A 12,635-nucleotide genomic window follows, 5' to 3' on the forward strand; every position below is an offset into this window, starting at 1 on the left:
AATGAAAGATTTGACAAAAGAAATGCAATTTACAAAGTTCCAGCTGGAAAAGCAAAAATCTCACCACAACAAAGAATCCAACAAAAAGAAAACTGTTGATAAGCAAAATCTTCTTAGCTCATTTAGAGCTGAGAATGAAACTTTGCGTCAACTGAAACAGTAGAAATGTACTGCTCTGCAAAATCAACTGGAGCAACTTAAGATCTGTAGTCAAGAAACCATCTCTAAACCACCTAAATATTCTTACGTTGAGTCAACAAGTAAGATGGAAAATGATTAATAAGTTTGAAAGAGGTACACCTACTCTGAAGGACAAGACAAAAACTGATTAAGGACATGGAACGTCATTCAAAGACGTCAATGAACGGCATTCAGATGTTTAAAGAACTAAAGACAAGAACAAAACTCCAAGAAATGGCTCATAAAAAAGTTACAAGCCTTGAACAATCCACTGAGGAGACAGAGACACGTTTCCAGAGAGAGCTGCAAGAAGAAATACTTTTAAACAAAGAAGTTACAAGAAAGTATGAGGTTGTGGTAGGTATGTGGAAAATTGAGGTTTGAAACAGAAGGTAAATGCAAACATCAAAAGCATTTTTAAAAAATGACCTATGAAATGAAGATCCTGAATGTATTTGTTTCAAACCATAGATGTCGAACCAAGAATCGCTTGAGCAAACAGCTGAAGACGCAGAAGCTCGTTTGCAGATGGAGCTACTGTAGGTCGGATTAGGGCTACACAACGGAAGTCATCTGTTGAAAAGGACAATCTTATGCTAAGAGAACAGGCAAAAACACTAAAACAAGAGTTGGGTAAGGAAAGTGAAGCTACTACCAGACAATCACAGGTCTGCTCTCTTCATCCTCTGACAAGGGAGTTGGCTCAGAGCTCATCTGCCTGGCTATGTGTTTCGTGGATGGGGCCGCCTTTTACAGTTGCTTTTTGTATCTCTGCTTCTGTCTCCTTGAACCCCAGACGGCCTCGGCAGATGGCCGCTCACACTGAGCCTGGTTCTGCTGGAGGTTTCTTCCTGTTAAATAGGAGTTTTTCCTCCCCACTGTTACTACAAGCTTGCTTAGTGTTAGGGATTGCCTTTGAGTCAATGAGTCGATGCAATCAGCTGGTTTTCCTTACATAGACAACTTTGAATCAATTATTATTGTATGATCTGGTGAATTATAAAGTGCCTTGAGATGACGTGTTGTGAATTGGTGCTGTATAAATAAAATGTAATTGAATTAAGAAAGGCTACATTATTGGTATAAGAGTGTCACCTTCTCAATCGAAGCCCCTCAAAATACACTATCAAAAGCAAACTGTTTGGTGTATACTCAGTTTGATTAGATAATAGTAATGTGGTTCTTTTACTGAGAGCATATCTAATCTGATCATATCAGCCTCAAGCACCCAAGTACACCAACCCAAATTTAAAAATCATACAACTCCCTGTTAAACTTGGGCTTCAGCTATAATGTTCTGGATATTTTTTTTCCACTTTTCCAGAAAAAAAAGGCCAGGATGAGTCACTGCGTATGAATATGAGTGGATTTTACTTGTCATGGATGGAGGCAGAAAAATGCCTTTCTTTGAACTCAAAATATTCCAAATTTTTTAAAGAGCAGCATGGTTGAGAGGCGCTTATATTATTGTAACCTGACAGAAACACACGTGTATTCGACAGATCTCCATGTGCTGCTGCCGTGGGTTTTCTCCAGGTGCTCAGATTCCCCCCATCCATGCAAAAAAATAAGCATCTTTCTTATGATTTAACTTTTAAAATATCTTGAAAGTGAAACTTTTCTCTCAGGAGATTTTGAATATTATTGAATGAATATTATTAGAGAGCTGAAACCTTCATGATGACAATTTTTGGCACACGGTATTCTCTGTTGTAGACAATAATGGTATCAACAAATATTTTAAATTTATACGAAAAAGCTAACTTCTCTTGAAAAAAAAAAAAAAAACACACAAAAGGAGAAAACCCCCCCACAATATTTAGTTTTAAGATTTCTTTAAAATCAACAAATACTCTCAGCCACCTCACCAATAAAATTCCAGACATAAGATCATAAATGCTTACATCATGTTACATATATTTAAACACTTCTTAGACTGGCAAATGTTGATTGTATAAATTGTCATTTGACTCAGTTTCCTTCATTTGACAGCACATTAATCAAAACAACAATAATAACAATATTATTAATGGGAAACAATACTTACATTTGGCTGATTATCAAAAGTATATGGCAACCTGGATTAATAAGGATTTTAATGTTGCAGATTACATTCAACAATTCATATAAATTCTACCTTTGAAAAAAAGATTTTTTTCATCAATTCTTCTTTTTAGAATCTCATAAAAAATGTACAATTTTAAATTAAGGGGAACCATAAACCTTAAAGAAAACTCAACGTTCTTATACATTTCATATCTTCTTAACACATAAATATCATCTCTTCTCAAAAACCCAACCCGTTCTGTCAAATATCTGTTATTAACTTGATATACAAAGAATGAACAATAAATCTTTGGTATATTGAAAAAAAAAATCCCCCCCCATGATGCACCCAACTGCTATAGCTCAAAAACAGCATCAGGGTGCCCCCTTGTGGACCTGAGGATCAGTAGATCATTAGCATGAGTAAAATGTGCAGAGCAGAAAACCTGAAAGCTTTCTGTGAGTTAGTGTGAATGTCTGAGATCAAGTCACAAATCTGAGAAAAACAGAAGAATGAAAAGGATCCTCCCATCGATTAGGATAATTTAAGCTAGATTGTATGAACACCAATCACCATGAACGGCCCATTAGTGACATATCTAAAATGATTGCTCATACAAGTTAAAAACCTTGTTCACTAAGCTTAGATGGATCAATATTCTCATTAAGAATAATAAATCTTAGATTTCTGCAAAATTCCAGAAAACTACCTGAGATTTAAACGATTTTTAGAAGTTTACTGGATGAATCTAGGAGGGAGCAGCATGACAGAAATTAGGAAAGTAAACAGTTGACAGCAACATGTAAGGAAGCCAGGGCGTAGTAAGTGTGCTTTATTGTTTTGGTCTATATCTTTCCGAGTCCGTCTCACCAGTGCTGCGCCATGTTTATGGAATGTAAACAGGGTTGTTTCGGCTTGTTAGATCAGACTTTGTTGGCGCGGTGTGTTCAATGGTGTCACGTAATTTAGCGGGTCAACCCGGTTCTGGTGATCCGACAGTACACCAATCAGAGCCGAGACGATTTTAACCCGGGTCGCTTACCGAGTCCTTTGAGCCGGTTAGACACGTGTCAGTGAGCTGTCCCCACTGCCAATAAAAGACGATTGTTCCGCAGTTTAAACGCGTTTTTCTGCTAGTAGGAAAGGGGTTTTAGAGGAATCTATTAAGAGACTTCAAAGAGAGGACTAAACTTCCTTCTGCTGCAAAGCTCGGTTTATTGTAGCTTTAAAATCTGATGAGTGCTGGTGTTCAAACAGAACCGTTTGAAATGATTAATGTTATAAATTGGTGAAAACCTCGCCTTTAAAGATACGTGTCCAGATCGTCGCTGCTCAGACTCTCTTTGGACCCCTGGATGTTCAAGGATTGAAGGGCGGGGGAGGGATCACCGGGATTAACGGTCTCAGTAGGGAGGACAGCCGTATGCCCGTTTTCCTTTGTAGTCTTTGTCTTGCCATTTGCTTCTGACACCACATCTGTTTTTGATTCTAAAGGAGACTCTACAATGATGGTCGGTCTCTGTCTCAGCTCCTGTCGGCTTGGTGGCTCTGCAGCCATGATGGCCTTAGCGCCGTGCATTCTGGGAGGGGACTTGCAGTTTAGATCTCCGTGAGTCTCCTTCCAGCGCCGGAGCTGAGCTTGGTGTTCCTTCTCAATGTCCTTCTCAGACACTGGCAGCTCTATGATCTGAAACATGCAGATGAAGGAAGTGTTTCAGCTTCAGAAAGGCTGCAATTTAACAAGTGAAAAAACTACCACAGATTTCCCTTACCTCCTGAACCAGAAAGCTTTCGCGCATGTACTGTGGGCTGATCTTTTTCAGCAGTTCCATTGTTTCATATAACCCTTGGCAGGACTTCAATTTTTCTTGTGTTCCCAACATGCATTTTAGGAGAACCAGGCCGACTCTGAAGAGGATCTTCACTCCTGAGAGCACAGAACCAATCAGAACATGCAGCTGACACCAGTATGGGATAAAAACAAGTAAGAGATCTCTGTATATGTAGGTATGGAAACACATAACTTAACATATAACATAGAATGACAATTTAGATAGATTATGCATTAAAAAAAGGAAAAGGAAAATAATATTGCAGGAGGAAGATTCAACTACAGTTATTTTAGAAAGTTATTTAGAAATTAAGAAAGGAAACTGAATTTCTTCTAACACTTAGGAAAATGTCTGCCGTTCGTTAAAACTGCATAAAATTTAGAGAGACCTACACTTTTAATAGATAACGGGAAGGGTGAGCGTTGTGCAGCAGGGAGGTCTTATCCTCTATGAGCTGGCAGTGTTTTGGAAATTCCAGAGCAAATACAAGGGTTTGGGGAGCTAGCGTTCTCTAGATCTAACGCTAGCTTTTTGGCTTGACAACCTGTTTTATAATAAGATGCAGAAAACTATTTAAAACCTCAAATGGGAAGGATGGATACAGAATCTTCCTGCTGTTTTTATTGCATGCTTATAAAGAAAAAATAAATCAACCATATAGTTGGCTATACACTGATGAGGCCTGTTATTATTTGTATTAAACTGTTTATTTCTCTTTTTTCCCCTAAGGTTATTAAATTATTTTATGTATTCCTTTATTTTACAGCAATCCCTCATTTACATGTAGAATAAAACAAAAATAAATATATTCTTTAAACTGGGAGGAAATATCAGCTTAAAAACATCTAAAAAGGAGAATTCCCAGGGTCTAACAGTGGCTTTTTCTTTGCAGCATAGTTCTTTTTAATCAATGTGTTTATAGAGCACATGTACATTTTGGTTCAGATGATTTTATTTTAAGGCGACTGTAACAAGTCACCAGGTTTTAAAATGCTTATTTACAGCTGCTGAATCTACAGATGTGCAGATATAAAAACATGATCATATAATCAATATGATCTGTCTTCTAAAATATACAAAATCAGACATTTAACATTCTATATTTATTTAATTTGCAGCAGAAATGTTTTCTTTTTTACTGCTTATCTAAAAAATGGGAAAAATAGTGAAAAGTAGGAAAAGTAGTTTCTCATTTAGTGGGACAATGTTTTTTTCGGGGATGGGGTAGGATGGACACTAATTCAAGACAAAAATATTGGAGTCAAAGAAAACAATAATCTAAACAAAATGTAGACTACAGTAAAGTCAAATATGTTAAATTTAACAAGCTATGAATGTGACTTTAGTCAGTTTTTGATTTGTTTGATAATTGACATTTATTGCTTAGATACAAACCAATGCTCAGAGGGAGTGGCAGCAAATGGGACATAATTACTCCCAGGAAAACAGAACATTTAAGTTCTTTCATTTTAAACAAAAGGGATCATTTCCAGAAGCTGCTCACCCTCACAGAGGAACATGTCCCACACGCGCAGCACAGAGGACCAGGGCAGAGTCCGAGAAAAGGCACACATGAACCACTCCGTCATATAGAGGATGGGCTCCAGTTTATGTTTCTTTAAGTGGCGGTGAGCCGAAGCCGACACCCGCCGCAGCAGAGCGTTTAGGATCTCCCCATCCAGCTGGATCGCCTCCTGTGGAGAAAACGGGGAACGGCAGTGAGCCAGTGAACAGAAAAGGGTTCTCTGTCTTCACCTAATCTGATTGTCTGCTTATCCCGTCCTTGGCCCAGTCACCACCTTGAGTTATTGGGTTGTTAGCTTATCAGTATCCACACAGAGACACTCGCTTGACAAGTCTTGCACCACGTCTTAAACCTGTACCAGCCAGCAGTAAGACAGTTGCTTTGAATTGGAAGCATTTAGCGGACAAGCTCTGGAAAAACCTTTAATATATCTAAATCCTCTAAAAACATTTGATTTTAGTACAAGACTAAATATTCCTGCTAATAGGCGGACACCTCTTTGTTGATCATTAGATCTCAGCTAGGCAATGATTGACAAGCTGAGCATGGGACAATCAGGTGACACCCTGCTGCTCCCCCAAGTGGTTTGAAGACATACCAGTCCTGTGCTGTAGTATCCAGGAAGGTATTTTTCACAGATCTGGACAAGAACCCAAAAGGCATCCTAAAAAAGAAAAGAATTTATAGTTATGTTTTAATCAAAGCAAACATTTTAAGCAGATTCATGCTGGTTGATAATGTATAGATATAATGCATTAAAACAAACAAAATGATCTGAAGATGACATAGAAGAGCAGAACATGCTGACCTCAGCTGGCATGTGCATCAGGAGAACAGCAGCAACAGGAGCCTGAGCCTGACAATAACCTTCATCTGGTCGATGGAGAGTGTAAGCTTTCAGCACGCGAAACAGATCCTGCTGCCTGCATAAAACAAATCATGTTCTTTGCAAGCTTTGTTCATCCTTCGATACTTCTAAATAGGATTTTTTTTCTGCTATGAGACATCTAGGATCCACAGAAAACATGTGGCAAAAGAAAAACATGGTGGTGGCAACATCATGCTGTGGGAAGGCTTTTCTACAGACAAGATAGGGAAGCTGCTGAGTCAATAAGAACACGGACGAAGCTAAACCCAACTTCCAAAAGTGAGATCCTAAACACCCACCTACGATTCAATCAAAAAAAGAAACAATGGCAAGAATTGAAAATTAAATAAAAAAACTTTTAACATAATGAGCTCCTACTTTACAATGGTCAGTCATGTGAAACTTCGTTTAAAAAAAACCCCATAAGATTTGAAAATGTTCCAGGGGTATGAAGACTTGTAGGTTGCACAGAATTTATACAAAGGATAGTTACTTACCCATGGCCTCCTCTGGCTGCAAACATTTCGTGAAAAGGAAACTGTCGATGAAGATCCCTCTCAATGACGTCAACCCATTTTGGATCTCCTGGTTGGTTGTCCAGTTCCTAAAATATATCCACTCGCTCAGCTGTTGCAACATTTACCCTGCTACATTTATAAACAAGCTCAAATGTGCCCCTATAAAAAATAAAGGAGATTATGATGATTGCAGCAAATCCAAACATTAAGCTTAAACATGAGGAGCTGCTGCAGTTTCTCATGATATTGACTTTTCCAGCTGACATGGCAACCAGTAAGGTGGCCCTGTGTGAAGCAAACTGACGTGGATACTGCCCAGATGATTAATAAATGTTGTAAAAGAGGAGCATAAATCTCCTACTGACCTCAAACCTTCCCTTATTTTGCTCCCTTTTTACTTTGGCTCCTGTGAGGTAGAGCCAGGCTCGGCCTCGCAAGGAAGGAGGAATCCCCTTCTGACAGCGCTCCTTTACCTTTTATCCAACGAAAACATATTAAATCAGTGCACTGAAACTACTAAGCAAGAATTTATTTTCATCTCTGTGCTTTCTGCAGCAGACCTTGCTGTGTTTTTTAGACATCCACTTGTCCCAACTGTTCAGCATCTCCAGCCATTTAGCTTCGCGTTGCCTCAACACTGCAATGGGGACCTCTTCTGCACTGAGGAGACAGAAAACACAGAAACAGTGTTCAGACAAATGGGTAAAAGCTTCACTGTCGTCTCCAGCTGATTCACGAGGAGAATCCCATCAGCAGAGCGGGAGCGCTTCCTCTAACATGCAGGAAGCCAGCGTCAGGGAAAGCCATTGGGGTGAAGTGGAGGGAAAACAGGAAGCTGATGGGAACCTTTCCTCCAATTCAGCTCATCAGCCTTAGACACAACGGCATCTCCTTTTTGCAGCAGTACAAACAAAAACCAGCACCTTCGTTAAAAAACACAAGGATCTAATTAGAATTTTAGCTAAACTCCTGAAGAGCACGGATGGCATGTTTTTATTTATTTATTTACCCACCGTTTTCCACAGAAGACAAATTTCCCTGACAACAAGGTTCAAATTCAAGAACTTGTACTACTGTCTAGCATGGTGGTGGTAGCATAGTGCTGCGGGGGTGTCACTGCTTGTTCATTGCACAAAATTAATGGAAGATGTAGTAAGAGGAGGACTCCCTCCTCAGCTTGTAAAAATCATATTTTTAAAGCCCTGATTTAAACTGTATCTAGATTTTATAGACCAGGTGTAAAAGTTTGTTGCATGGAAACCAACCAATACAAATAATTCAGCCATTCTCACAATATACATGATCAAACTCTTAAATACAAAAGAGGATTTTTGGTCCTGTCAAAAAAAAAAAAAGAAAAAGGTACTGAATATTGTGATGCTAATTAAATCCCCAAGTGGGTTTATTCTTGATCGTTTTCTAACTTCAGGTCAATATCTAGTTTATAAGCAAATTTCCAAGCCATGTTTTTATGATGGTGGATGCCAGAAACCAGTTTTGATACAAAGCAAGAGGAGGAAACTCTTATCTTGTCTGAAATGTTCTTGCAAGAACGTCAGGATAAAAGTTTCATGCAAAAAACATGAAAACTGAAAGCTGAAGAGGGCTCCCACTAGTTTGCATGAACACTAAGGGAGAAATCAACCAAACAAGCAAATCAAAGGGAAATACTCCGCCCTGAGTTATTATCCTCTATTGTTTGAGCATAAAGAGGGAGGATCTTTCACGATGTTCAGTCTAAATATAGATTTAATCATATTTCCTGTGCTTTCTTAAGGCGGTATGATAAAAATGTGTCCTCCTTCCATTTTCTATCCAATAACAGAAGTTTATTTAAATAAATAAAAGAACAGGAGTAATTGCCTACTATTTTAAAAATGAAAATGCTTTCAATTTTTTTTTATTTCTTAACAAATATGTTGATAAATGATTAAATGCTGCATGAGTGTTTAGACAAGTGGAAGATCACAAGTCAATTCAGTATCAATATCCATTCAGGCATGCTGTGTGTCTCTAAAAACATTTGTGAAAGAATGGGTCACTTATGTGAGTTAAGTGAATTAAGTTTTGATACTAAACTCACTGTCAAGCAATAGTGGTATTTTAATGCAGTGGAGGTGATTGGGATCCACAGCAAGTCACCAGTAAAGTGGGAAACCCTGTTAAATCCCAGATCTGGGTCAGGGAATGGGGAGTGTTTGTGCAGCGGAGTATACAGAATAGCCTGCAGATCTCCAACATGTGGAACCTGGGTTATGTTAAGAACTAAGCATTGCTGAATGATTTTCCATGGACAAGCAGCTTTAACCAAACCTGACTATAAAAGTGACTGCAAACTATCAGCTGGCTGTAAAGCAGACTGCTCAACAATCCTATGATGTTTGAGTTTACATTTCCAAGGAGTATGGGCCGCACCTGACTGCACTCTGTTAACTAGAAAGACAGTGCAAAGGGACTCGATGTATTTGTGATATCCCAAACACATCCTGCTTTAAATGGTCTAGACTAGGGGGTGAGTATCGGTATGTGTTTTGCGATACGATGTGTGTCACGATACTTGTGTCCCAATACGACATCACCATAATATTGCAATATCACTATATATTGCGATATTTTACCCAGCTATCAAAATGAAATGTATAGATAAAAAAGCAAGTTCTGTATATGTTCATCAGTAATTGTGTTGTTTGGGGTTTGAGTCAGCCAACATCTTTTACTGTGACTGCCTCAATTATAGAAATGGTGCAACGCCGCTGTGCAGGGGTAGCCAATGTTCCCTCATCCCTCAAAATCGATTTTTTTCCCACACCCCTAGTGTAAACCCAACCTAAAACAAGTCGGCCAATCACGTTGTGGTATTATGTTTAAGACGGCACATTTAGGATTTAGAAATTCCAGAATTTCTGAAGATAGAATGGGAGGCAGATCTTTTAGTTATCAGACTCCTCTCCTATGGAACCAACTACCAGTTTTAGTCCTTGAGGCAGACACCCTGTCTACTTTTAAGGTTAGGCTTAAAACTTTCCTTTTAGATAAAGCTTATAGTTAGAGATAGCTCCGGTTATCCTGCGCTATCTCTATAGTTATGCTGCTATAGGCTTAGACTTCTGGAGGACATAGGGACCCCTATTTCATCATTCTATCTCTATTCTCCCGCTCTGCAGAATCTGTTAGTTTAATATCTAACATTACGCTCTCTCTGCTTTTTCTCATAGTAGCTTCACCTCGTCTGTTCCTGTTTGGCTGTGACTCCATCCTGGAGAGAAATATAGGCTGTTCTTCCTGCCATCAACACCTTTGTTTATAGATGTTGGAGATCGGCCTGTTTTCCAGTGTATCCCTGTTTCTCTGACTGTGACTGGCTGGATGTGCTCTCTTCATCCTCTAACAAGGGAGCTGGCTAAGAGCTCGTCTGGCTGGCTGTGTGTTTCCTGGATGGGGCTGCCTTTTACAGCTGCTTTTTGTGTCTCTGCTTCTGTCTCCTTGAATCCCAGTTGGCCTCAGCAGATGGCCGCTCACACTGAGCCTGGTTCTGCTGGAGGTTTCTTCCTGTTAAAAGGGAGTTTTTCCTCTCCACTGTCGCTACAAGCATGCTTAGTGTGAGGGATTGCATCAGAGTCAATGAGTCGATGCAATCAACTGTATTTCCTTTCATAGAAAACTTTGAATCAATTTGACTGTATGATCTGATGAACTGTAAAGTGCCTTGAGATGACGTGTGTTTGAATTGGCGTTATAGAAATAAACTAAAATGAATTAAATCAATATGGCTGCCAGGTTGCTCTTTTTTTTTTAGGAGCTGGTTTTTATGTTCCAGTTAAATGGAGTTTAACTTTTGTAAGGACCAAATGTTTGGTCACCTTTCTGTTTGAACATGAAGCTAACAAAGGAAGGGATATAACAGCGCTGATGACTGAAAAGGTCCATATTTAATCCTTACATTAGATTGAATCCTTTTGTCGATATTAGTCTTCTTTATTTAAGATTTAGCTGTAAATCCTAAAGAAACGGTACTTACAGTTCCTGCTGAGTTCCTCCAGTGAAGCCATACTTGTCCACCTGCCTGTCTTCGGGGATGGAGCCGTTTACCTCCGGGTCCATTCCATTTGATTCACCTTTCCCTTTGCTATCCGTCAGCTTCTCTGTGTTGTCATGGAGTTCCAGTCCATTTCCCTGCTCCGTTTTTGCCATTTAGGCGGCATTTAACTAGGAAGTGATCTAAAAACTCAGATAAGTTTAAAGCTCTCCATTCAGGTTCCAACTGCTCTGGCTAACTGCTACGGGACGCAGCTAGCTTAAATACTAGCATACCAACGACAACAAAAACCGTTTGAAGATATATATATATTTTTAAATCGGCTATTTGGTCCAAAATGGAAGATAATTGCAACAAAAATCAACCCCCGATTGATTCAAATCCAACCACCGGCAAAAATAATAATTTAGCTCGGTTATATATGCTAACTCTAAAGTTATGCTAATGTCACAGAACCCTCAGCTGACACTTTCCTACTGAGAAGTACTTCTGTCAGCAAGAATGCAGCTTAGCTCAGGGCTACAAGGAAGAGAAACTGGCAGCCAGGATCAGGGGCAGGTTCGCAAACAAAACATCCATGGCATCCCGTGTTCCCGACTGCCACCTACTGGTGAAGCAAGTGTATGGCAGCTTACTGTCTGGATGTGATTTGCACCAGTAATTTCCTTCATATTAATGAAAAATAGTTTCATATTTGGCAATCGTTTCCCTGAAAAACACTGTATTTACAGCAATATACTGCAAATAATAAAATATACGTATTTAAAAAATATTAAGGTAATTTATCTTGATCAAGGCCTGTAGGTAAGACAATTATTAATGGAATAAGAATGTTTTGATTTTAAACAACAAAAAAGAAACTATTATTTGAAGTAAATAATATACAATAATCTTTTTAAGGACAAAAATACTTAACTTGGCAAATCATTTTATTTAGAATATCAATCTAGGGGTAAATACACTGATTTAAGGAATTGTAACATATTCAGATCAGTTTTCAATACTAGATTTCTTGTGATATGCACTGACAGCAAAGAACTGATTCATCTATTGGTCTAATTTAATGTTTCACCTTTTCAATTCACTTTTAACATTTAGAAATTAGGGTCAGCTTTAAGCTTTAGCTGAAGGGATCACAGTTTATCTGTTTAATCAGGAGTCTGAAACCCCAACATTGTGGCTCACTGAATGTAGATTTGTGTAATTGTTTGCTACGTTTCTTTTTTCTGTGGATAACTAATAATGAAATAACCTAAATAAAAAAAATAAATAACTCAGCCAAATGATCAGGAGCAAAATTCTGGTTGATCAATTTGGAACAACTTCCAGCTGCCTGAGGGTGTCACGCTCATCTGCTCATTGTTATAAAGAATAGACTAATTTATGTTTCAGTAAAGAAATGAGACATGTATCCCAGATATTGCTGCATTTCTCTACTTTTGCAGAGACAATTTCTGGAGCATCATGACATGTGGGTATTTTGCTACAGAAGAGACTGGTAGACTAGATGGCATCTTTAAGTACCAATATTATGTGGAAATACTAAAGTAATAAGAGAAATCAAGCAAAGTTAAAGACTAAAAACAAATTTGTCTTCTTAGTGAGTTAAAGCATGCTGCTAAATTGTAT

The 12,635-nt window shown here is 38.6% G+C and overlaps 1 protein-coding gene across 1 annotated transcript; it reads right to left on the minus strand.

Annotated features, from left to right (window-relative positions):
* Window positions 1-2,013: 2,013 nt before the first annotated feature.
* Window positions 2,014-11,161, minus strand: LOC107092707 (TBC1 domain family member 10A-like). The gene is made up of 9 exons (XM_015387314.1): window positions 10,989-11,161; window positions 7,531-7,630; window positions 7,336-7,443; window positions 6,950-7,056; window positions 6,393-6,507; window positions 6,183-6,248; window positions 5,564-5,753; window positions 4,000-4,154; window positions 2,014-3,914 (listed from the first exon to the last, which is right to left on the minus strand). Exons 1-9 carry the CDS (start codon window positions 11,159-11,161, stop codon window positions 3,531-3,533), a joined length of 1,398 nt encoding a protein of 465 aa, XP_015242800.1. The 3' UTR covers window positions 2,014-3,530.
* Window positions 11,162-12,635: the final 1,474 nt, after the last annotated feature.

This window comes from Cyprinodon variegatus, unplaced genomic scaffold (genome assembly GCF_000732505.1).
Source record: "Cyprinodon variegatus isolate N-32 unplaced genomic scaffold, C_variegatus-1.0 Scaffold390, whole genome shotgun sequence".
In the NCBI taxonomy this organism is placed as follows: Eukaryota; Metazoa; Chordata; class Actinopteri; order Cyprinodontiformes; family Cyprinodontidae; genus Cyprinodon; species Cyprinodon variegatus.

Excerpts from the sequence above, each read along its gene's own strand:
- LOC107092707 (XM_015387314.1), bottom strand. The coding sequence starts at position 11,161 with ATGGCAAAAACGGAGCAGGGAAATGGACTGGAACTCCATGACAACACA. Across the intron at positions 7,444-7,530 it reads TGTCTAAAAAACACAGCAAG|GTAAAGGAGCGCTGTCAGAA; the intron begins GTCTGCTGCAGA and ends GTTGGATAAAAG. Across the intron at positions 6,508-6,949 it reads GCAGCCAGAGGAGGCCATGG|GCAGCAGGATCTGTTTCGCG; the intron begins GTAAGTAACTAT and ends TGTTTTATGCAG.